General features: G+C 37.7%; 1 protein-coding gene across 2 annotated transcripts in view; it reads left to right on the forward strand.

The window, feature by feature from the left end:
- LOC113047277 (rab11 family-interacting protein 4A-like) overlaps nt 1-23825 on the forward strand; it is a 39367-nt gene extending 15542 nt beyond the window's left edge. Inside the window, exons 1-14 of one of the 2 annotated variants that reach the window (XM_026208640.1) lie at nt 4100-4475; nt 11339-11553; nt 11676-11843; nt 12564-12698; nt 15619-15654; nt 16084-16183; nt 16333-16436; nt 16936-17076; nt 17181-17262; nt 18903-19040; nt 19130-19285; nt 19930-20073; nt 22153-23374; nt 23647-23825. In XM_026208640.1, the coding sequence (XP_026064425.1) occupies nt 11423-11553; nt 11676-11843; nt 12564-12698; nt 15619-15654; nt 16084-16183; nt 16333-16436; nt 16936-17076; nt 17181-17262; nt 18903-19040; nt 19130-19285; nt 19930-20073; nt 22153-22269 (1452 nt within the window). In that variant the 5' untranslated portion in view covers nt 4100-4475; nt 11339-11422 and the 3' untranslated portion in view covers nt 22270-23374; nt 23647-23825. Of the gene's footprint in view, nt 1-4099; nt 4476-11338; nt 11554-11675; nt 11844-12563; nt 12699-15618; nt 15655-16083; nt 16184-16332; nt 16437-16935; nt 17077-17180; nt 17263-18902; nt 19041-19129; nt 19286-19929; nt 20074-22152; nt 23375-23646 lie in introns of those variants that run through there. The other variant, XM_026208633.1, reaches the window with a different exon arrangement.
- The last annotated feature ends 1252 nt before the right edge of the window (nt 23826-25077 follow it).

The following is a 25077-nucleotide window of genomic DNA, read 5'->3' on the forward strand; positions in this document are numbered from 1 at the left end:
GCGTGTGAGAGCGATTGCAGATGTTGTATTGATTTTATATAACAGTTAAAAAACAAGAAGTTAACACTGTGTGAGCTACTTTGTTTCACCAGTGAAAATAGTTTCAAACAAAGTTGGAGCAGAATTATTTTTTTGCATCTCAGAGCAACACTGTGGTGTTTTGTTCCTGAATAAATCTCTTTTTGAAAATCATTTGAGTCAGTGATTCAATGGCCCATTTATAAAGACAGTGGCTTGCTTCATTTCTAACAGAATCAGCCTTTTTGAACAAAATCATATGAATGAATAATATAACCAATCACTTGTTAAGACTTGCCTCCATCTACTGGCAGTTTTAGTGCCATGTTTATTTGTCCATATTCTCGACGCCCACAGACTGTTGGCTGAACGTCTGATACATATGGCACACACAATTGGAAACGCTTCAGGAGTTTTGAGTTCCTCATCTGATTTGTTGAATTATACAGGTTTTCTGAGAGAGGTCTGTGTCAATTTCTTTAACGCTCTGCCTGAAAACAAAGACACCATGATGCCGAACCTCCTCATGTTAGAAGAAGGCTGGCTTGTTTACAACTGTGATGACGAGTGCTTATCAGGATCAACTAAATGCTGGATTTCAAAAGTATGTGAAATATATAAAGTTTGCGGCATAGACTCTTTTAAAACCCATCCAAGGGTTTACACACCGGTCTGTTATTGTGGGGATATTTCCACACCTCTAAACGTGACACAACACAAAACAAAACATGACTGGCTGCTTTTACCTGTCAGTCTTATAGCCTCTTGAGCGGGAGTTGGCCATTCAAAGCGACCAAGGTTCCCAGACCTTCTGTCGTCAGTCTGAAGGTCTGGCTGGGTGAGACTAATCTATCCATGCCAGGACTGTACCAGCAAAAAAAAACACACACTCATCTAAATATTTTTTAATTATCATTATTGAAAAAAATCCCAAAATGTATTGAGGTATATCGTTTTTCAGTATCATACATCCCTATGTAGCGACAGCATAGTTATTCCCTGGCAACTATTTAGAACATCCTAGCAACCAGACAGCAAACATCTTAGTATGCTTTACAACCACATAAGCTGCGTCTAATTTCGGAGGCAGTGTCCTCCGAATGTCGCATGTGCCAATACTGGGTTGTCACGATTATGAGATTTGGCCGACGATTAATTGTAAAAAATAGTTACGGTTATTGCGATTAATTGTCTAATTTAGGGCTTTGGTGATTATGCTGATTATCACGATTAACTGTCTGTTTTTAATTGCTTTCATTATATAATTGTGATTAATTTAAGGGTTCAGTAAATATCTATGATGTTATTTTTTAATCTTTGAGTTATTATTTTGCAGTGTAAGATTACATAATGTAAGATTCGGCCAATACCAATCCAACACCGATGCTATTTTTTTTCCTACATCACTACAGAGTATCTAATTATCTTTCTGTGTGCGCAAAACTTTGATAATGTGAAACGCTTCAAACAAAGTGGCGCAAAGTTCTTATGCACATCTGTGGTGCAGAATGATGTGTTTGAAGCAACATAAGTCACAGCATGCTGGTACAAACAAAGAGAAGAGAAATGAGATGTCAATGAATCCCCAGACCTTTATCTACACATCAAGTATTGTAATGGGAATGTATCATCTTGGAGAGAGAGGTTTACCATGCTGACTGTCATAACTGAACGGGATTTACTGTTTGAATGCTGAGCGGAAAATAACTGCTGCAGCAGAAGGAAGATCAATTTCTGTAAATTAAATTTAACAATGTAAATATAATTCTGTCTCTAACATTAAGATACGAAATGGCTTCAGTCGATGTAGGCTATACCATGCATGAAAATCAAATCTGAAATAACCGCGGTTAGATCAAATAATCACGATTACACAGTTATTTTATTATCACGACAGGCCTATTTGTCGGCCACAAAAACAAGAGTCAGTTTGATACTTTTCTTAAATGAGACAATATTTCATTGCACGGTATTTTTAAAACCAGCAATCCGGGTAAAACAGTCCAAACATGTCTGAAACAGAACAGCTTTGGCTGTGTAAACAGCATCAGGAGCCGAGCAGCAGTTGGTGATAGAACTGTGTGAACATCTGTTTATCGGCAGCCAACACCCTCCTGATCTAACAGCATCCTCTCTCATGTTTCCACCCAGCCTCTCTTTCTTCTGGCTTTTCAACTGCTCAGAATGTGTCTAAGATCATGTGTAATGTTTTTTAAGATGGTTTGAAAAGATGTTCATAGAAAGAGTAGCATGTGTGAGGTAAGAGGGTCCGGTTCGAGCTGCTGGACTGAAACTAACCGTCGCTGCTGCTGCTGCACTGAGCTCATGGGAATCATGGGAAAGTGGGGCATCACTGATACACCGTGCAGAGGAGGAACGGAGGAGGATTGCTTTTTCTTTTGTTCTCTCTCTTCCTCACATACCTGCATAAACATCCTACTCAAGCCTCACAAATAACCTTGTGGGCAGCACGCTAACATATAGCACCATTGCACTTCAGATGTACTGAGTTCAAGTCCTGGCTCGTGGACCTTTCTTGACCCTGCCCCCCCCCTCTCTCCCACTTTCCAAAAATAAATCTGTAAAAAAAAACTGACACATGCAGAGCACAGCATATGTGAGACTTTTCTCTTGCACCTATAGAAGTGTGAATGTACATGTGTAAATGTTCACCATCGATTAGATTTGCCTCTAGCTCATTGCTGCTGTGAATTTCTGAGAAGTGTTAATTAAGGAAGCGCTTAAGATGTTCCATAAATCCACTTTGGATTTCACTTTGAACGATTTAACCCTATAACCTTTAGATTAACATTATTTTTTAACTCCTAAAACCCCTTTAAAGTGAAATGTGATCAAAATTAAGCCCAGGGTTCACTTTCATTTTTGAAGTTTTAAAATTTAGGTTCATTTTACTTTATCTATTTTAAGTGGTTGGATTTGGGGTTTTATCTATTTGCACATTTTTAATTCTGTATGAAGGGAAAGGGCAACAGGCTAATTGGAAAAATATGCTTATATACCTACATTTTTGCAAGCATCCAAAAATGTACCTGTGTGTATAATTGAAATAACTGAAATGAACATTAATTAAGTGTCAATAAACAATAAAAACAACAACAACTTTTCATACACATTATGATTGTGGGGCAGATTACTGATTAATAAAGACTTATTTTCAGTTCCTTGCACAATAGTCTGATAAGACCTCCAAAAACTTTTACCATATACATGATTTTTAAGCTGATATATTTTGATGATTACATCACATAACTTGCTTTTTAATGTAATAAACTTGATAAAAAATCTCTCCTGGTACAGCACTGCACTTAGAAAGTCCTGTGTTATGATAAAAGAGCTTATAAAGTAAGCTGAAATGGCATAGTTGCTATAGGAAATATGTTTTAACACAATATTATTGGTTTAGGGTTGGGTTTATTATACGAGGTACATTATTTTCAAAAGCGGTAGAGCATTAACCTTTTAGCGCCACTTGCCAGATACAGTAGTCAACATTTGAAGTGGATCAAAACCTTTTATCGAAGTTGTCTTAAAACCAAAACAATACCCATTCTTGTCTTTGAACTTTTACGATCCACTTCAAATTTGACTACTGTATTTCATTTCTGAACTGCTGTTATATAACAACCAATCCGTTTTGGACAACATTTCTTATATGCTATTTTGTAGTAAATTAATAAGAATTTATAGTGTTTTTGTTGATATAGTAAACATTTTTGGCATCCATATGAGGGATTTTCAATGTTTGTTTTGTTTTTGATCATAAGGATACTTTTTTTTTGCAAGCCACCACATGATCATCTCCCTATTGATATTTTGATTTATCTGTATCTTATTTATCTATTTGCGTTATTTATCATGGTACTTAGACGAGGAGATGGTAATTAGCCGTAATTGTGCATATTATCCAGCACAGCTAAGGTTAGGCTTAAGATAGCTGTGTGTGTTGCGAGGGCGCACACTCACGCTCCTCTCTTTCACAGCTGTGGGACGGCTCAGCTGAATAGTTTCCTAGCAACAACCTAGAGAACGAGGCAGAGAGAGAGAGGGAATGTGACAGGCCAGGGTAGGGGAGGTGATTTGCTGGGAGGAGTGGCCAAAAGCCCAACAACTGTTGCCAGATCGGTAGCGTCTCTGTCCGTATGTCTTCATGTGTGGCTGCATGATCGGTTGGTGCAGGTCGGAGCCAATGTATGTGTATGTGTGACGAGGACAGAGCCAGTTTGGAGAAGAGGTGGCTATAGGTGGAGATACCCGTAGCCATTAGCTGAGGTTTGACAGGACTGGACACTGATATTTCACCTGTTTAGACTGTGGTGAGGGTGGGGATCCTGGAGGGAGACGGGGACACCAAGTCTTGGGCGTCCTCAGCCGATGAGGGCTTAACCAGCACGGGTGGAGAGGATGGAGGTGATGGATCTTCATTACTCAGCGGCGGGGTAAGAGGATGAGATGAGAAAACTCGCATGTGTGAACGTTTGCTGCAGCCAAGTAAAGTCCATTGTTCATGCTCTTCCTCTCATGTTCTTCTCTAAACCGCTTTCCTAGTAGTCAATGTAGATGCGCTGTAATAATCATCTTCTCTCAACAGGGATGCTGAGAAGCTCTAGTACATAAGAATTTCATCTCTTTGACACCCAGTGGCACTTTAAAGCATTAAAGCTTGAAAATGACAACATATCAAGAAATCTTTGTATTCAAGTGCAAGATATGAAGGCTCTGTGTGTGATGGAATTCACAACCAGTCTGTGTGTTACCCAAACGCTACACCTGCCTTTGAATGACAAGAGAGCCAGCCTGGGTTGTGTGGTAATCTGTTGGAGGGGAGAGGGGTCATGCTATTGAAATGCTAATCAGACAGTGAGTGTTTGGACTGCTTGTGTGTGTTTGGACTGTGTGTTGATGCGTTTTTGGCGGTGCTTGTGTGTGTTCATGTCTGCCTTCGTCTACTGAACAACCACTGGTGACCCCATTGTTTCTGTTTTCCGTTTACTTTGTTTCTTAAATGCCAGACTGGTGAAAATAGCTGTTCTTGGTGATAGAAAAGCATCTATTTTGCACCTCAAATGAGACTAACGGTGAATAAAAACTAGCAGACTGATTGATTGTTGTTGTAAGTGCACATGCTTGTAAACTTAAACAGTTAATTCTGTGTCTCCTGGGAGCAGGGCTAACGGTGTGCGCTGGCAGTTGTAGTGGAGTTGGGGGTTGTCGCAGGGGAGGGACCGTGGAGTTTTGAATACGGCTGATAGTTAGAAGGGGCTATGGGAACATGAAAGGGGAGGTTGAGAGTGCTGGTTTGGGAAGCCTCTCTGATGGTTAATGACCACCTGCTGGTAGTGCCACATCCATATTGTGTTTGTATGAATGTGTGTGTTTCTTAATGTTGCAGTAACGCTATTCTTCTGGCAAGGGACAATTTAGAAAGGGCAAGGAACAATAGGGATAGACGTCCATTAAAATTCCTTCCCTGGTGCTTGCCTTTACTCTTGTGATTTATTTTGCCACAGAGGCTAAATACAAGGCCCTGTTCCCTCACTATGGAAGACATTTAGTCATAAGCCATAAACACGGCATATGGGTGGTTGAAATAACATTGTTTAAATTAAGCATAAATGTATCATATAATGCATTAGTATATTGGATGACAGTACCTGCCCTGTCTAGGATTTTAATAATTGTCAGTAATATTATTACAAATTAAAATAGCTGTTTTCTAATTGAATATATTTTAAAATGTAATTTATTTCTATGGTGGCAAAGCTGAATTTCATTACTCCAGTCTTCAGTGTCACATGATCCTGCAGAAATCAGTCTAAGGGGGCTTTCACACTGGAAGTTTAGTGCGGAACGGGGCACAGTTCGCATGAAAAATCGCTAATGTGAACGCTGTCATCGGACCCTGGTGCATTCTGGGGTGCCGAACCCAAGACTACTTGGAGAAGGTGGTCTGAGTTAGGTTGCTCCTGAACTGTGGTGCGGTTCGCGTAAATGTGCAAGCAACACGGACTCGGGTGCGCACTTGTTCAGGAAGTAAATTATCCCGCGCATGCGTAACACTGTCAATATCATTGTTTCCTCAACACACGAGACCCGAGGTAGATTTTACACACTCCTAAACGTCAAAATTAAAATCAAATAATGAAAATAATTAAAAGTAATTATTATACTGTGCATAACAGCACCAAAATAACAAAAAAATTACAAATATGTTTAGTCGCGTTGTGTTTTATTAGTTAAACGAATGCAAATCTTCCACCAAGAAAAACTGTTCCTAGCAAGAGTACAGCGCCAAATTCAGTTACCCGGATGAGTCTGTGTTATCAGCTTTCACCGGTTGTTATCGAGGGATAACATACCTCTGAATGTCGGGACTGACCAATCAGAATCAAGTAAAGGTAGTTTTAGATTGTAGAACTTTTCTTCTAACTTTTGCGTGCTTTAATGTCATCCACCCTTAGTCAGTACAAGCTGATCCTGTATACAAAGGTACTGTTCTTAAGTCAATCCAGTTCTCTTGTCTTCTGCATTAAAGATTAGTCAGCTGGTCTGACAGCTTGAGATATCGATCCGTTATGAAATGCTGTATCAGGCTTGGTTATTATTGCATGGGGGGCAGAGAATCTGTGCATGACTAAGGCCACTATATGCACCACCATAACTCATGGATGTTATAATGGAAAGCCCAGCAAAAGGTATAATTCAGTGTTATAGTTGGGACAAAAGGTTGACTGCAGTTTGGACACTCTGAAACCCAATAATGTGGTGCATCCAGACTATTGCTCTTGAGATCTCTGCCAAGGGAGAGGGGTGGATGAATACTTTGTGACTGACCCTTTAAAGTCAGTGGTACACTTTTATGATTGAGCCCAGATTTTAGATCAACTTAACTAAGAACCATATTTCCACTCGTCTTGACATGTCTTGCTTTCAAAGGGACGCCTACACATGCTGTGGTATAATACGGTAATTTGCTTAGCCAAGAGCCCCTGCGGTATTGATTGTGTAACTGCAGCTCTAGTTGGCCTTTCTGTGCGTTTGTTTGGTTACCATTTTCAAGGTTAATAAAGAGTTGAAAGGTGTTTTGCTTTGACACTGTCCAGAGAAGGGCCACCGACAGTTTTAGAGCCCCGAGAGCTGGATTATGACTCATGGCTCCTGGTAAATCCACACTGTCTTTTGTCTGCTGACTCTGTAGGCAGCGAGATGGCTAGCTATCCAGCTGCATTTCCACTGAGATCTCAAACAAAACCAGCCAAGCGCACCTGATACAGAAAATGAGCAGCCAGCTTGAATGTCCCCCGCAATGTTTCTGTTGTCACTCCAGTAACATAACGGTGTTATACTTTAGTGGACTAAAGTGTTTGATCTTAGCTATAGCAGGTTAACAGGTTCAATAGGGTCATTAGCCAAAACTAGCATTTTGCAAAAACATTAATGTTAAAGTTAAGGCCTAATGGTTAGAGGGTTGGACTCCCAATCGAAGGGTTGTGGGTTCTAGTCTTGGGCCGGACGGAATTGTGGGTGGGGGTAGTGCATGTACAGTTCTCTCTCCACCTTCAATACCACGACTTAGGTGCCCTTGAGCAAGGCATCGAACCCCCAACTGCTCCTCGGGTGCCGCAGCATAAATGGCTGCCCACTGCTCCGGGTGTGTGCTCACAGTGTGTGTGTGTGCGGTGTGTGCTCACAGTGTGTGTGTGTGCATTTCGGATGGGTTAAATGCAGAGCACAAATTCTGAGTAAGGGTCACCATACTTGGCTGAATGTCACTTCACTTCACTTCACTTCACTTCAAAATATAGTGTTTAAACTCTATCTCGTACATATAGTTTTGAGGTAGATGCTAAATAGATTTGAGATGTAGGGTGGTCCAAAATCTTTGTTTGGATTGGTTTGTTACCTGAAAAATCTCCAAAAAGAGCAGCTAGGACTGTGTGTGTCAGGGATTGCTGTTGTCATGAGAAATTTGAGAGGTTTTTGTGCACACTTGACATTTCTTGTGAGCTGCACTTGAAAAGGCTGTGAACATGATGGTGCTTTGGGTGCTAGCCAGAATTGAATGTTGTGTTTGTTTGTGTGGGTTGCTCTCATGTTAAATGTCAGATCTGTAAAGAAGTGCTGTTCTTCTACAGATTTTTTGAGAAAAATCAAACCACATCTAAACATTAGTAAAAAAAAAAAAAGAAAAAATACTTGCTCTGCTTTCACAGAGGGAAATCGAATAATGGAGGAGCATTCCTAAATCACTCATCTCCTCCTGGACTTCACAGACAAAACTTCTCTATTATTTATAGATCAGAGAGCTTTGGGATATGTTGTACATTTGAATGTTTTCAGGCATGCTCTGAGACAAAGAAATAGTGTAACATCAAATACGTTTAATCCACTACCATTCAAAAATTTGGGGTTCGAGACTAGATTTATTTAATCAAGAATACAGAAAGCATTTTTTATTGTGAATATATTATTACAACTTAAAACAACAGATTTTTATTTGAATATATTTTAAAGTGTAATTTATTTCTGTGACGATAAAGCAGAATTTTCAGTAGCTATTGTTCCAGTCTCCAGCGTTAAAATGATCCTTCATTCAATCATTCTGATATGCTCATTTTCTGCTCAAGAAACATTTCTAATTTTTATAAATGGTGAAAGCATTTTTGTGGAAACTGATACTTTTTTCAGATTTCTACGATGAAAGGAAAGTTCAAGAGAACTGTGTTGATTTGAAGTAGAAATCTTTTGTAGCATTGTCTTTTCTTCGACTTTTAATAATTATAATTCATCCTTGCTGAATAAAAGTAATTATTTCTTTAAAAAAAAAAAACTTTTGAATAGTAATGTGACCACTTCATTTAATCCACTCGCTTGATGAGAGAACTTTCTTTATTGGACTGTCCCTTTAAGCCAAGAAATAAAAGGTTATTGCTGTTGTCCAATAATGACACATAAAAGTGTGCTTGATTAGACAATAACCATTGACAGATTCCCACTTATACAGCAGCCGTGATTGGGCATCACTATGTGTTTGAATCAATACCTTGCTGCATATTCAGAGCAGAGTCACTGGCTTTTTAATAATAAGCCCACTGTAAGCAATGTGGACAAATTGGTGCGTGTATTTTAGCTCTTAACATCCCAGATATTGGATTTTAGCTGTGTTTAAGCTACGATGCAACTTAGTCTGTACTCAGCAATAATGCATGAAACACTGGAGGCACGGGGGATCAGCAGTACTGCAGCATGACTGTATCTGTCCGTCATGTTAACCTTAAACATCAGGAAAGAGCTAAGTCTGCAAACTGGCCCTGCTATGATTTTCAACAGTAAATCGAAACATCATCTGTAATTATTAGTCATACTCAATTTTAAAACAACTGCATCAAAGTGAAGCTTCCCTTCAATTGTATTTATTTCAAAGAAAATGTGTATCTATAATATAAATAATTCACAAATCATACTGTAAGTTAATCAGTCACCTAAAATCAAATCACTTCACTGTCACTACACCATGGACACAGAGTAATGGTGAGTGAAAAGATAATAGCAATTTCTTATCCGCTTTCATCAGTGAAATATATATGAGTAAATGTGATATATGGAGTTTTTGGTTTATAATATGATGTGGAGTATTTTGTGTATTCATGCATGCCTAACATTAAAATCTGTCTGTCAGTAGAACAGTGTTAATAATGAATGTTAAGTCTAGACATTCCAGACAGTTCTGTCGAAGTGGGTGGGGGAGATTCAGGTCGGGATGGACCAAAAGTGGTCTTAGTTTCGAGCTCATTTATCTGGGGTCTCACTGCAGGAGACCCCTGCAACCCGTCTTACATTACTGCAGTCAAAGTGTATCTGATAGGGCTGCATTCATCAGTCGCTGCTCTGCAGGGGGGACCTCTGTCAAAGCTTTACATTAGCAGTGTACAGATATATCAGTCATCAGTAATCTGCTCTTATCTCCAAAGATGCAGAAATGTGGGAAGAATCAAAGTTTAACTCAGATTTGCGACTAGACCAGTGATGTTTAATCCTGCGGCCGGCCGTTACATTTCCTTTCCGTCCCAGATCAGACCAGAAGATATTTTTCTTTTTTTAGGCTTTACCTCTAGCCATTTTTAATAAATGCACAAGATTAGTTTAAACACACTGCAGATTTTATTAATCAGGATAAATTGTAAATAAAGATTATTGGAATATGTTGGACAAGAAAATACCCTTAGTCATTTTAGTTCAACATGTTGTGCTTAATTCAGAGTCACTGCTTTGTAAAAGTTACTAGCAATTTCTGTGAGATTCCTGCTCCAGTTTTTTATTTTTTAGTGTTTGTCTCCTTTCCTAAATCTACCATGTGGTGCGAGCGGAGAAGTGAGCAAAAAAAATTACATGTGACCTACAAAGGAAGGTGAGGGGCTCGCTGAGGTGTGAATGTGAGAGGGGTCACTACACACTAGCACACTGCTGTACTCACCGAGATACACTCTGATAGTATTGAGTACAGAAAAAGACAAACCTAAAATAGGGAAGAGGGGAAAATATGGTTTAGCATAAAGCGCAAGGGATCAAAGAAGAGCAGAGCAGCTGCTTATAAGATTCTTGTGCTAATCAAGCAGTAGTAATGTTGAGAGTGTAGGAAAGATCTCTATCAGCATTAGATGTATTAGGGACCCTAAGTCAATAATTTATTTAAATATTGAACTGTCTTGCATTTATTTTTAAGAAATTTAAGTATTACTATTTTAACCAACAAAAAATGGTTTGAAGTCAGTTAATTACATTTTTTGTTGTAGTTTATCAGTTTACATTTCCAAACAATCATTTTGTCATTAATTATAATAATCATTGTTAAAAAAAACAATGAGCCACTGTGCAACATCAGCTGATTCCCATTGTCCCCCTGCCATTGAGATGTGACATGCATTTTAATTAAGTAAATTAATATTTTGAACTGTACTTGTTGTAGGACAGAATGGCTATAAAAAAAAAAAAAGATCAGACCTTGTGAGAGAGAGCAGTGAGAATACGGTGTAAATTATTGGTATAAATTAAATAGGGAATATTTATATCTTATTTCATTATGAGAGCACCATTAACTGGATGTCTCTTCAATGCATTATCTTTTCTGTCCCCCTGAGAAAGGTTTTCTTATTTCAGAAAGTTCTTATTTCACCTCAGTAAGTCCTGTGTATGAAGAGACCACACAGTGAGTCAGGGTAATCTGGTCTCGTTTTAATCTTGCATTTGTATTGGATTTTGAGCAATATGACTTTTTGATGTTTTCTGTGATATCTATTTTCAGCACGGGGAGGGGAGTCTGGGACCCCCGATCATTGTGTGCACGCGACCGTACCCAGAGTGCCAGCTGTATTCTGATGAGGAAGGAATGGTCGGACGGGACATGCAGGAGGCAGACATGGACAGTGCAGGAGACAGCGGGGCAGGGTCTGAATCTTCTGAAGGAGGACGTCCTGATGAGAAAGAAGGACTGACTGGACTCTTTCTACGTGGAAACAGGTCAGCATCATGGGTGATTAGGTTTTTGTTGTTGTTGTTTTCACATTTTTTGAGCTTAAGAACTAATCAACAGTCAGGATGAGTACATAAAGCGAGACCTGTGACCTGTCTCTTTGGTGTAGCTGTGGTCAGATGGTGTCGTCAGCAGCAGCTTCAGTGATCTCAGTGGAGGAGCAGTTTGAGGACTATGGAGAGGGAGAAGATGTGGACTTCACTCCCAGCAGCCCCATCCCTGATGATGACACACGTACCAATGGTTTCTCTGACTTGGGCTCGTCTCTGCCCTCCAGGTTAACTAACTCACTTTAGTACACACCTCTCGCCTAAAATACTGACATATGGTGTTATTCTGTATGATCGGTTTCATTTGATTGCATGAATGAATAAGGGAGAAAAGCATGAAACCAGGAAAAAAATCCAAGCCAAAACAAATAGAAAGAAATAAGAAATAAATTGTTTTGAATAATTATTATTTTCATGGCAATTAAAGAAATCCTTACCCCAAACATATGCATTATGGTAACAATAATTTGGGTGTGCTTAAAATGTTATTGGGGTATCAATGCAAAAACAAACAAAAATAATAATAACCTTTCCACATTTTCAAAATGTTAATTAATATATGTTTTAGGTAAAAATATGGCATAGATATATTTTCATGAGAGCCACTAAGAATATTAATAATGCATAGTATAATTCTGGCACAAATACGCTCTCTTGCATTAATGCTTTTGGCAGCCATTAATCATCTCAATGTTAAACATAAAACCACAACAGCCAATAATTATGAAATAGTTTTGGCATACAGTGGGAGTTTTGCATTGTTAGCTGTTCTCATTTGTTTTGTGTGATTCTGATTGAATCGAACTAAATCAGTAACATGTCATTAAAAATTATATTCCAACTGTCAAATTTTAAATATCTTACTTTACTATATTATTAAATATATTGAGCAAGTAAACTGAATGCTTCTAGTGGCAGTACTGATCATCACTTGATGGTGTTTGCAGTGCTGGTCAGACCCCTCAGAAGATCAGGCATCTGTACAACAGTGAGCTTCTGGATGTTTACTGCTCTCAGTGCTGCAAGAAAGTCAACCTGCTCAATGACCTAGAGGCCAGACTCAAGAACCTCAAAGCTAACAGGTAAGAGTGACAGAGTGGGAAATTAGCATATTGCTATGATAATCTAATAGATTGCAACAGGGATGATGTACAGTATTTTTGTAGTCCAACGCGGATGTTAGCATAACACCGTTTCCATCAGCAAAAAGCTTTTAGGACTTTCCATTGGCTTTTGGATTAATGCAAAAAAAAAAAAAAAAAAAGCAGCAGCTCTGTGACCAACAAAAGTTTTTGATTCTTACATGTTTTTTCATTAAAATAATCTGCACAAATGAACTAAACTTTTATGAAGCCTAAAAATGGTCACAAAAGTAAAAAGCTGAAGTTAGGCTTTAGATTAACTACACCTCGGTTGCATGTCTTCACCATAACAATGATTACGCAAACTTTTAGTATTAACTTAAAATCTCAGTTTGCAAGAGCGAAAAGTCAAGCCCCATTCACAAGGGGTGTCAGCGTTAACGCTTGATGGAGGACATTTCTGAAGCTTTGTACTGACACAACCGCCATAGTGACAAGACAGCCAATCAAGTTAGTTTTCCGGTGTTTCATGAACGGGATTGGCTAGTGTCTGCGCTAGGGCATTTGCATAAAATGATATGCCTTAAAAGTAAATGAGAGGTGTTGACGCCGACGCCCTGTGTGAATGGGGTGTTTGAAGACACAACTGTGAAAACGGACTAGTGAGTTGATGAGTTTTCCTGTTAGCCATTATGACCTCTAATGTCTGCGACAACCTCTAATCCCAGCTAGCGACTTGTTAGCAACAGCCTTTTTGAAGACACATAAAAGCTTAAAAAAATCAAAAAGGGCGGGCATTACTGATGTAGTTTATGTAGTATAATAAAATAACCACAGACCTTATTTCAGACAATTAACAAAAAAACATAAAATAAATAGAATGATGGAACCTGCAGTTCAAAGATACTGCCTCATTGCTGCAGTACTCGGTAAGCATAAAAATACACAAATCACACAAATATTGGGTAAACAATTTCTGAATGCACCCAGCTTTTATTTTATTTTTTGTTGTTGTTGAGTATTGATAGATATACACATGTATTTATTTATATTTGTCTTGCCTCTTTCGCCATCTTGGATTCATTTATTTAATTTAACTGATGCAGTGCATATTAATAATGAACTAGAAATATATTTATGTAGTGATGTTTTTTTTTTCTTCTGCAGCCATTTTATGCTCAAGTATGATTATCTAGCATCCTCTCTTTCCTAAATCAGTGGTTAAATGTCCATGATTCAGTCTGAATGCTGTCTTTAGTGCCCTTAACTTTGCAGCATCAATAGTTCATATTAACTGGCATGGCACTGCACTTCTGAGAGGATTCTTTGTCTCAGTTCACTCTAGGTAAAGCTAGATATATCTTTATGAGTCTCTTTAATCACCCCGGTCTGTCTGAAGCTTTACCGGGAGACGGGTTTCATCAGAGGAGCCGTTACCATGGCAACAATATTCCAGTCAGTCAAGGGTTTACTAATCTTTGTGAATGTTATCAGACAGTGAGGAGAAACTGAGCCCCTCAAGAAAAAGCCTGGGGTGTTTAAGTGGGTGTGTGTGGTGGAATTTGATGAAAACTGCTGAAATAATACTTTTATTATTATGTGGACACCTAACAAATTTGGCACTTCAGGAGCATGACACTGCAATCTCTCATCTGTAACAAGATTTAAAGCATCACGGGATCATGAGGTTTCCAGAACCCAACTGTTGCACTCTGTAGAGTTTGAGGTTAGCATCATGCTAATAATACTGAACTGTTTTTATTTATACTTTCAGAACTGAATGAAATATATGTATTTTTAGCTACATACAGTACATTACTTCCTCTAATACACTAATTTTTTTTGATGTAGTTGTTTCTGGGATTGCCTAATCATTTTTTTTTTATAAATTATAATGAAGCAAGGTATTTTAGGGGGCAGCATAAACAAGTGGCTACCTTTTGGAACTGAACAAGAGTTGCTGTTTAATAAGAGCGGTGTAATTTCCTTTTTCTCAGGCTGAATGGGTGTGAGGGGGAAGTGGGATCATGTGGCATTCTGTGGCCTTTGGCTATTAATCCTCTGGCATTTTTGTCCAAATCCTCCACTGCATGCTCTGCTGCAGTTAAAAGGCATTCATGCAAAACATGATCGGCACCAATATGAACTGCTCTATAGTGATCAGCAAACATTTGGTTTATTGTATTAATAAGTATTGTCTGTCTGTCTGTCTAGTACAGAGATCTGCTGTTGAATCACTGTTAAGTTTAAAAAACCATCAAAAGCCAACTCTAACAGGGTCCTGACATGTCATGAAGAACTATGTGTGACTGTCCTTTTGAGGGCATGTGTGTGAGTGTTGTGAGTGTATTTGTCCTCATGTCCTTTGGTTTGCAGATTGTCTGGCTTCATCATTGTTGTTGTAGTTAAAAGTGTTTTGTCACTGCTGGGCTGGATATGAGGACAGGAGAACTGTTTCTGCGAGCTGCTTTGAGTTCAGATCTGACTGATGTTATGAGAGAAGGGGTTTAAAGAGAGACAGAGGGTCACACAGTTATATAAACCCAGACAGTGGTTTATAATTAGAGTGCAGGTAGAGGTCCTCCAGAGCTGTCTGATTATCAGTGTAATCTCATGACCCAGGACAGTCCGACTGCAGTACATGATCTTGGCCACTTGGGGCAATAGTTAATTAATAATTATGCTCTAAAAAATCTGCTTAGTAGAATTGAATCAACAAAACATTGCAGTGGTTGCACTGCAAGACAGAAGGGTTGCACTGAGGAAGATCAATTATAACCTGTCTATCTGTCAGTCAGTCAGTCAGTCAGTAAGTCATTAGATACACATTAAACTGGACTTTCTGCATGGCATTATATAATTTTTTTTTTTATGAATATTGTTTTCTAATACAGGGATCTTTTCCACTTTCTTTTTACAGCCCAAACAGGAAAATTTCCAGTACGGCATTTGGTCGGTAAGTCTCTCATCTTTGTTACTTTCACAAGATCTGTAGAATATGAGATTACAAAGCACTGGCTTCATACCCATTGCCTGACTTTGAACTAACTTTTTGACTGTTAAAAAATATAACATTAACATGAATGAATGAAACATGTATGAATGAAATTTGTCTGCCATGTGACTTAACCAGCATCAGTTTTGTCACTCCACTGCCATTCATAAACCCTCTCCCATGGCCTCACGGGAGAGTAAAGTATCTTTAGCAGAAGAAATAAGTCAACTGGTCTACTTTCAAATACTGTCAATTCAGACATATGTACAACTCCTTTTGCATCCATTTTTTGCGTACTATATGGCAGTATTCGATTTCAGATTCAGAGTAAATCCCTTTTTGTTTAGAGAGGAGAATTATTATAATTCTCTGTTTCTCTGTGTCCCACAGTCAGCTCTTCCACCACAGTAACTTCAGCAGCAGTCAGGGCAGCACAGAGGACCTGTTCAGAGACAGCATCGACTCCTGTGACGTTGACATCACTGAGAAGGTCCTGGAAACATGATAATGAGTCACTGAAGACCCTGTTTATGCATAAAATTCTAATAATGTTTTATACTATTATAATGCTGTTTTCCTGTGGATGTGATTCAGAAAACATTGTCTATAATGATGAACTCTCTTCCATTTCTACTGCAGGTGAGTTATTTGGAAAAGAAGATAACGGAGCTTGAGAATGACAGTCTGGCTAATGGAGATCTGAAATCCAAACTTAAACAGGAAAACACACAACTAGTTCATAGGTAAAGAGATCTGACTATAAGTTACAGACACAGCACTACACAGTATAAAGAGCATACTGATACATTTAATGTAATTATGTACATATGTGATTTATTATTTATTACTTTGTTTGTAATTATAATTCTCTTCAAAAATTTTGAGGTCAATAAGACTTCTTTTTTTTTCGGAAAGAAATTAATGTTTTTATTTACCAAGAATTATTCATCATTGATCTAGAATCAGAGTTACGACATTTATAATGTTAGAAAAGTAATAAATGCTTTTATTTGCAATGACTGCAAAAATACAGCTTTACCATGAAATGAATATATTAGGCTTTAAAATATGTGAAATTAGAAAACGTTTCTTTTAAATTGTAATTATATTTCACAGTATTAATGTTTATACCCTAATACACTTTTATCACATAAATGCAGCCTTGGTGAGCATAAGAGACATATTCATATGAAGTATATGTTTTCTTATGTCTATATGTGTTTGTACATGTTAACCCATCAGGGTACATGAGCTGGAGGAGCAGATCAAAGATCAGGAGGCGCGTGCAGAGCAGTGTTTAGAGGAAGAGCTGAAGAGACACAGAGAGGCCTACAGTAAGATGGAGAGAGACAAGAGTACGGAGATTGAACTGCTTAGTAACAGGTACCTAGTCTTCTATCAGAAAACTAAAAAAATCACATGTATATGAGTCGTGTGGAGTTTTCAAGACCTTAAAACACTTTATAATGACTGATTTCTGCCCATAGGGTCCAGCAGCTGGAAGAGGAGAATGCAGAGATGAAAGTGAATGTGTGCAGACTCAAGTCTCAAACTGAGAAACTGGACCAGGTCAGATATGCATCAAATCTTATGTTCTTAAGTACAAATCCATTGACCATCACCGCAAGCACATGACCCACATCAGCTCATGAGGTTATGCGTCAAATGGTTTGTTTTACTTGCTATCTTGCACCATGCACTCACCGACACGTTCAGACACCCATTTTCACACCATCACTCCTAACCTCACTGAAGCATCTTTTGACACATTTCAGCAGGCAGAGAAATCCCTGGAGCTTGTCGGTGTTAACGGCACACTCTTTCATGTTGCTTGCATTAGCTAGTGTAATGAGTGTGAAAGCTTCTGCCTACATGACATTAGCAGCCCTATTTGATGCAGCGCTTGTGAGGCTTTGATCTCTGAGATGGAGTGAGCCATCGTCGAGCAACTGCACGACTTGATGCTGCAGCTTTTCCCATAAAGCTAAAAAACTAGGTCACTGTCTGATATAGTTAAAAAATTAAAGGTCCTCTTGTGGACTAGGCTGGAAAATTCTTTTTTTTAGTTTCAGATCAGCTAAAGAAGCTGCATTTAAGGTGAAATTGTTGTCAGATTTTATTGCTGATTTGAAATGCAGTGAAACATTAAACACACAGGTGACACAAAGTTTTCACAATGCTTCTTTAAGTGGATGAGTCACACTTGTACGCCTATTGACTAGTTTTGCCTAAAAAAAAAAAAAAACGCTGCATGATATCCAAAATGGCTGTTAAGTGAATTGACTTGTCTTTTGATTTTTTTTACTCACATTAAATCAAGCCAAATTTATTGGTACAGTGTTTTAAAAAAAAAAAATACAAATAGTTTCAAAGCAACTTCACCAGAAATAATAATAGTATCTCTAAAATGCTTTAATTGGTACTCGACTTCTGTCATTATTTACCCACCCTCATGTCATCCTAGATGCATTTGACTTTCTTTTTTCTGTGGAACACGTATTATGATTTTTAGAAAAATATTCCATCTCTGTTAGTGCATAAAATCCATGTGGATGGGACCCTCAAAGTTGACACACATTAAATCCAAACACTCTCAGAAATAAAGGACCAAAAACTGTGGTTTTTGAAGCATCGACTTCGAGGGTCCCATCCACTTGCATGACATGGAAATCTTATGGATTATTTTGCTAAAAATCTTTGTTTGTGTGTCATTGAAAAAAAAAAAAAAAGTTGTGTTCATTATGGATGACATTGGTGAGGAATTTTCATTTTTTGGGTGGTGTATCCCTTTAATGCTTTAACATAGAGCAGTTTAGGGCTAGGTGAAATGGCAATATACAAGAATGGTATGAATGATCCTCCGGATTAAGATCTGGCTGTATTATATTTATTATATTGTCTAGCAGATTTATCAGTGCCACAGTGCCTTGGGCACAAGACTGAGCATTCAGATGTAAGTGATCAAGAGATTTATATATTATCTAGCGCTCTAAGCAAAAGTAAACAGTTCTCAATATTAATGAAATTATAACCAGTTGTCAAAAAAGCTGATGCAAGTAAACATTTTCCAAATTCAATTAGCAGTCATTAAAGCGGTGATGTTGAGAAATATGTGGGTATGGCTTTATTTTAAATCATTAATGTCGCACTATAGAGACAAGTAGTTTAGACAGGATAACTATTTCCTCACTATGTATATTTGTGCACAGGAGAAGCAACGTATGACTGATAAACTGGAAGATACAAGCCTGCGTTTGAAGGATGAGATGGATCTGTACAGGAAAATTATGGATAAACTTTGGCAGAACAGACATGAGTTTCAGAAGGAGCGAGAGGCCATGCAAGAGGTAACACCGTGTCATTTTCATTGCAGATTACAATTATACACACACATAAAAATCTCCAGACCTCTCACAGAATTCACACATGCATGTAGCTGATTGAGGACCTACGGCGTGAACTGGAGCACCTCCAGCTCTTTAAACTGGAAACTGAGAAGCCCGGCCGTGGCCGTAACGCCGCAGGACTGTCCGAGTACAATGCCAAGACTCGAGAGATTGAACTGGAGCATGAAGTAAAACGGCTTAAGCAGGTACAGTGGAAAGATATGGCTTAATAACATTCTTATTGTGCTGTCTGTGATATGTCAGCTTACGATGATATTGCAAATCAGTCTGGTCCATGATTGTTTGTATGATACGTTGTATATTATACGGTTTCTGTGTATACTTTACAACTCTCAAGCGCCGTGAAGCACATGAAAGCATCACAAAAGTGGCTTATGCACTATATATATATATATATATATATATATATATATATATATATATATATATATATATATATATATTAGATTTTAATATAAGGATATGTCTTATATAATTAGAAGAATTTATATGCATCAGAGAAATTTCTGTGACATTTCCAGGTGGGAAATCACACTTTTAAAATTCCCTCATATACAGTAAGCTGGTTTACCAATACCATGAGAATCCTTAAGAATGAAGAATTAAAATGAGAGTTTTTGAAAGAACCAATCAAAATAGGAAATATGTCTTGATTTTAGCTAAACCTGGTTTAGTCTTATTTTAAATCATATTAAGCTATATTGTGGTTCCCTTGGAAGTGTGCTGATTCCCCCAATGAGAACCACTGCTGTTTATTATATATATGCATACTGTATACTTCCTTGCATTGAGTATGAATTGCTCACTGATGTGTTTAATCATCTAACAGGAGAACCATAAACTCAGAGACCAGAATGATGATCTGAATGGACAAATTCTCAGCCTCAGCCTTTACGAGGCCAAAAACCTGTTCGCATGTCACACCAAGGCCCAGTCACTGGCAGCAGAGATAGACAATGCCTCCAGAGATGAGGTGAGAACAACATTCACAGTGTACAGAGACCTGCAGAGTCCTGAAGCTTTGCCTGGTCCCTTTGAGGGACTGCATATAAGTTCCCACTAGAAACCTGCGCAAGACCAATTTTTCCATCCCACTCCCCCTGCTCCCACAGAAATATGTATGATTTTGTCCTACTCCCGCCCGCAACATTCATGTTTTGTCAGTTAGTACAACCATGACATAGTTCTGTAACATCGAATAAGTTCCACAGCATCCCAGCATAAATGCTCACAATAAAATATTTGTTATTTAAGCATAATTAGCCTATTTTAACAGAAAAGCAAGCATGGGGTGCTGTGTGCATGGTTTGGCATGAATGCGAGCAAAGAGCTCCCTTTATAGACACTTAAAAGCTGACATCAGTTCATTGCAATCTCACAAAACTCTGTTATAACACAATGAATATATGCACAATGAATCTTTCAAAATGTTTACACGTTGTGTGTTATAATGAGAGGATTCGTTAGCACGCAATTTTCAGTGCTGCCTAAGAAATTTTAAGTGTTGAGTGGATTCTAATTTAAACACTTCTGATTGGCCATTGCGTTCCAATAATCAACAGTTATGTCCGTGTTTGGCTACACTGGTCTACGCTGCAAGCACGTGATATAAATAGAAACTCTGCATATGCTTGCTCCAGTTAATCATTATTATTTTATATTAGTTGTTCTTGTTGCTTGTATGCAATATTGAGTAACAATTTATTTGTTTTTAGATGATAAGAATGATTCTGTACCTTAAAGGGATAGTTGAAAATTCCCCCACGATTTACCCTAAACCCATCCAAGGTTTCTTCTTTCAGACAAATACAATCGGACTTACAGAGATTTTGCAGCAAAATAAAGTGCATCCATCCATCATAAAAAGTGCTCCACATGGCTTTGGGGGGGGGGGTGAATAAAGGCATTCTGAAGTGAACCAATGCATTTTTTAAAGAAAAATACCCATATTTAAAACTTTAGAAACTGTATTCTTTAGTTTCCGCTAACTGTCACATTTTACGGATGACGTAGGACCTAGGCAAGGCAAGGCAAGTTTATTTATATAGCACATTTCGTGTTTTAGCACATCTCTACTGGAAGCTGATTCCAAGGAACAGCATAAGAATTAATCACACTCCATAAAATGAAATATGAAGTTTATTTATATAGCACATTTATCACAGCAAAGCTGACCAAAGTGCTGAACAAAGTCAAAGATAAACATAAAATAAAAAAACAGATGATACAGTAAAACAATAAAAAAAACATAGATAAAATCCAATTTAAAATGCCTGGGAATAAAGATATGTTTTCCACTTCATTTTAAAAGTTGTGATAGAAGGTGCAAGGTGAATGTCCAGTGGAAGTTGGTTCCAGAGATGGGGGGCAGCAATAGAAAAAGCCCTAACACCCTTCGTTTGAACGAGGGACAATTGAAAGAGCTCTAACAGAAGATCATAGAGATCTGGAGGATGAAACGTGAATAAGATGATCTGACAGAAAAGATGGGGCTTGACCATTAAGATTTTTTATTATGACAAAAGCAGTCATAAGATTTATACATCATCTATAAATAAGCTTTCCATTGGTGTGTAGTTTGTTAGGATTGGACAGTATTTGACCGAGATACAACGATTTGAAAATCTAGAATCTGAGGGTGAAGAAAAAATCTAAAATACTGAGAAAATCACCTTTAAAGTTGTCCAAATGAAGTCCTTATTACTAATCAATAATAACATTTTGATATGAAATGTCTTCATGGAACATGATCTTTACTTAATATCCTAATGATTTTTGGCATAAAAGAAAAATCTATAATTTTGACCCATACAATCTTTTTTTTTGGCTATTGCTAAAAATATACCCCAGTGACTTAAGACTGCTTTTGTGGTCCAGGGTCACATATTTGGTTTTCCTTAAGCCATACTTTGTGTAGTTTTAAAGATACTAAATGTTACAATACTAAACATTAGCATTTGTTCTAATCTAGAGGGACTTCCAAAATGTCCTTTTAGCTTTACATATCATCATTTTTTTGTCACTCATTTGGTCAATCTCTCCATCCTTCCAGCTTGTTGAGGCTTTGAAAGAACAAGAGGAGATCAACTTCCGTTTAAGGCAGTACATGGACAAGATCATCCTGGCTATCCTCGACCACAACCCCTCCATCTTAGAGATCAAGCAATAGGCTCTTGAGCTGAGAGCGGATAGAGGACTCCATTCAGGCCAGGGGTGTAAAATGCACCACCTCTGCCCCTTTACATCAAGTCATCATGTATTTACAGACAAGTAGCTGTCAAAATGATTGTGTCTCTCATGTGCTTGTCTCACACACGTGGGTCACGTTTCCATCACTGCTCATGTCATCACGCTGTGCGTTTAGGCTGTAGAAATGACAGAAACAAGTGATGAAACTGGAATCTAGAGTAGAAGTGTACCTTTGCTCTCAGTTATGTATAAATATATATACACACTACCTCTGAGTATGTACAACTCAGTGTTGTATTCTACACGACATGAACAAAAGAAGTAGAATTATATTAAATATCACACGATCACACCATACAGGAGAACTATACATGCACCCTATGGCATGTGAGGGTTTATTATTATTATTATTATTATTTGAACATTTAATCAGCCCTCAAGTATTTCTTTATAACGTGCTGTGTGCCTATGAAGTCTTAACAGTCCAGCACTGAATCAACAGACAGAGCAATAGAAAGACATGACTGTATAATAACTGTAATCAGCAGATTAGGGAACTTCTTTTGAATGTTCTCTGCCAACACACGCTGTGGTCTGCTGTGAAAATCATAATAAAATCATGCCATGCCATCCCAAGATGAGATACACTGCTGTTAACTGCTGATGCTCTCAGTTGGGCGGAAATATTGATATACAGCTTCTAACTATGGGTCTGTACTGACCATCAGCATCCACAAGTGAACACAGTACAGACGACACAGCTGTACAGTATAGTATATATACGTATAGAAAGAAAAGTCTATAGAATATGTGAAAAAGAAAGGTTTATTTTTCTTAGAAGTCCGAGTTTGGATGAAATAGTCCACTGAAGTTTCAAGGAAGAGCTGGATGTTATACATAATGAGTGAGAGGTAAATGATTATTATATAATAAAGTCATTTTTGTATAACAAGAAGTACAAAAGCCCCAAAACCATGACCATAATAAAGTCTGATATACCTATATATATATATACCTATATATATATATATATATATATATATATATGTATACGCACGCACACATACACACACACACACACACACGTTTTTGTCAAAAGTGGGGACATCTCATAGGCATAATGGTTTTTATACTGTACAAACTGTATATTCTATCGCCCTTCACCAACCCTAACCCTCACAGGAAACTTTGTGCATTTTTACTTTCTTAAAAAAAAAACTCGTTCTGTATGATTTATAAGCATTTTGAAAAAATGGGGACATGGGTTATGTCCTCATAAGTCACCCTCTCCTTGTAATACCTGTGTCATACCCATGTCATTATTCAGAGTTGTGTCCTGATATGTCACAAAAACAAGAGCACACACACACACACACACACACACACACACTATTCAAAAGGTTCGGGGCAATAGGATTTTTGTAAACAAATGTATTAAGCAAGGTTGTGTTAAGTTGATCAAAAAGACATATATTGTTACTCACGATTTCTATGTCAGATAAATGCTGTTCTTTTGAACTTTCCTCAAAAAAAAAACAAAAAAAAAACACATTCCACAAATAAAATATACAATATTTCTTGATCATCAAATCATCATATTAGAATGATTTCTGAAGGTCATGTGACACTGGATCTCAATTAATGGAGTAATGACTGCTGAACCCTCAGCTTTACCTTCACAGGAATACATTTTTGATCAAATAACTGCAGCCTTGGTCAGAAAAAGACACTTCTTTCAAAAACATGAAAAAAAAAACGATAAAACAACTTTTTTTTTTTTTTGATCTTGTCACCTGGTCAATAATATCTTGATATTGTACATCAGTGCTATGTGTAAAGGAAGCTGCACATTGAACTGTACATCCCATGAATGTATCACCACGCCACTCACATTATTCTGTATTTCCATTTTTCAGATTTAGCCAGTCAAATACGATGGGATTCAGTATTTTAAATCCTTGTGTAGTCTGGGAAAGGAGCCAAAACTGCTACATGCTCGACTGTCACAAACTAGTTTTGCTTTGTTGCACAAATTGTACTGAATCTATTTCTTTGCATGGTCTTAATCTCTCTCTGTTTCTGCCCTTTATTTGGAATGTAACAATGTTTCGGTTGTTTCAGTAACTATTATTCTGATTGGGTATAGAGGAGCCTTTATATCTTTCTGTTCTATTTGTGTTGTAGCATTTTTCACTCATTGTAAATGTTGTACAGAAACTAGTTAATATTTGTATCGATGTGTCACTCATCAACCTTAATCAATAAAGGAAAGGCAGTCTTTTATACAGTTTTATGAGAAATGGCAAGTTGCAAATGCAACTATGTAATGTATACATCATTTGTAACCGTTGAAATGAAGTGACATCACACCGTCCTCATCAGTGCTGATGTCACAGATGAGACTCGTTCTTCATTATCAATGTAAAGAAAAGACATTGGATCTCGAGCAGTCAGTGATTGCAATCTTCTGAAAAAAAAAACCACCCATATTAAAACCCTTATTGTTTCGTATAATTTAACACTTGGATGACCAAACCTAGACCCATTCCCAGTAACAGTGTCAGTTTTGCACATTTTAAAGAGTTGTGCTGTGTCTGTGTCCACTGTAACAGGTTAGACGTAACACCGTTTAATATGGGTCATGGTTTTCACAACCTTTTTTGTTGTTGTTATAGAAAAAGAAAAATACCTTTTTTGTCCAGTGTGTGGGTATGTATTACTATTCCTCATTTAAATTTACACAAGTAGGAAAGGACTAATGAAAACCGCTTTCAGAAAATTCAATAAC

The sequence above is a fragment of the Carassius auratus genome, chromosome 3 (genome assembly GCF_003368295.1).
Source record: "Carassius auratus strain Wakin chromosome 3, ASM336829v1, whole genome shotgun sequence".
NCBI lineage: Eukaryota > Metazoa > Chordata > Actinopteri > Cypriniformes > Cyprinidae > Carassius > Carassius auratus.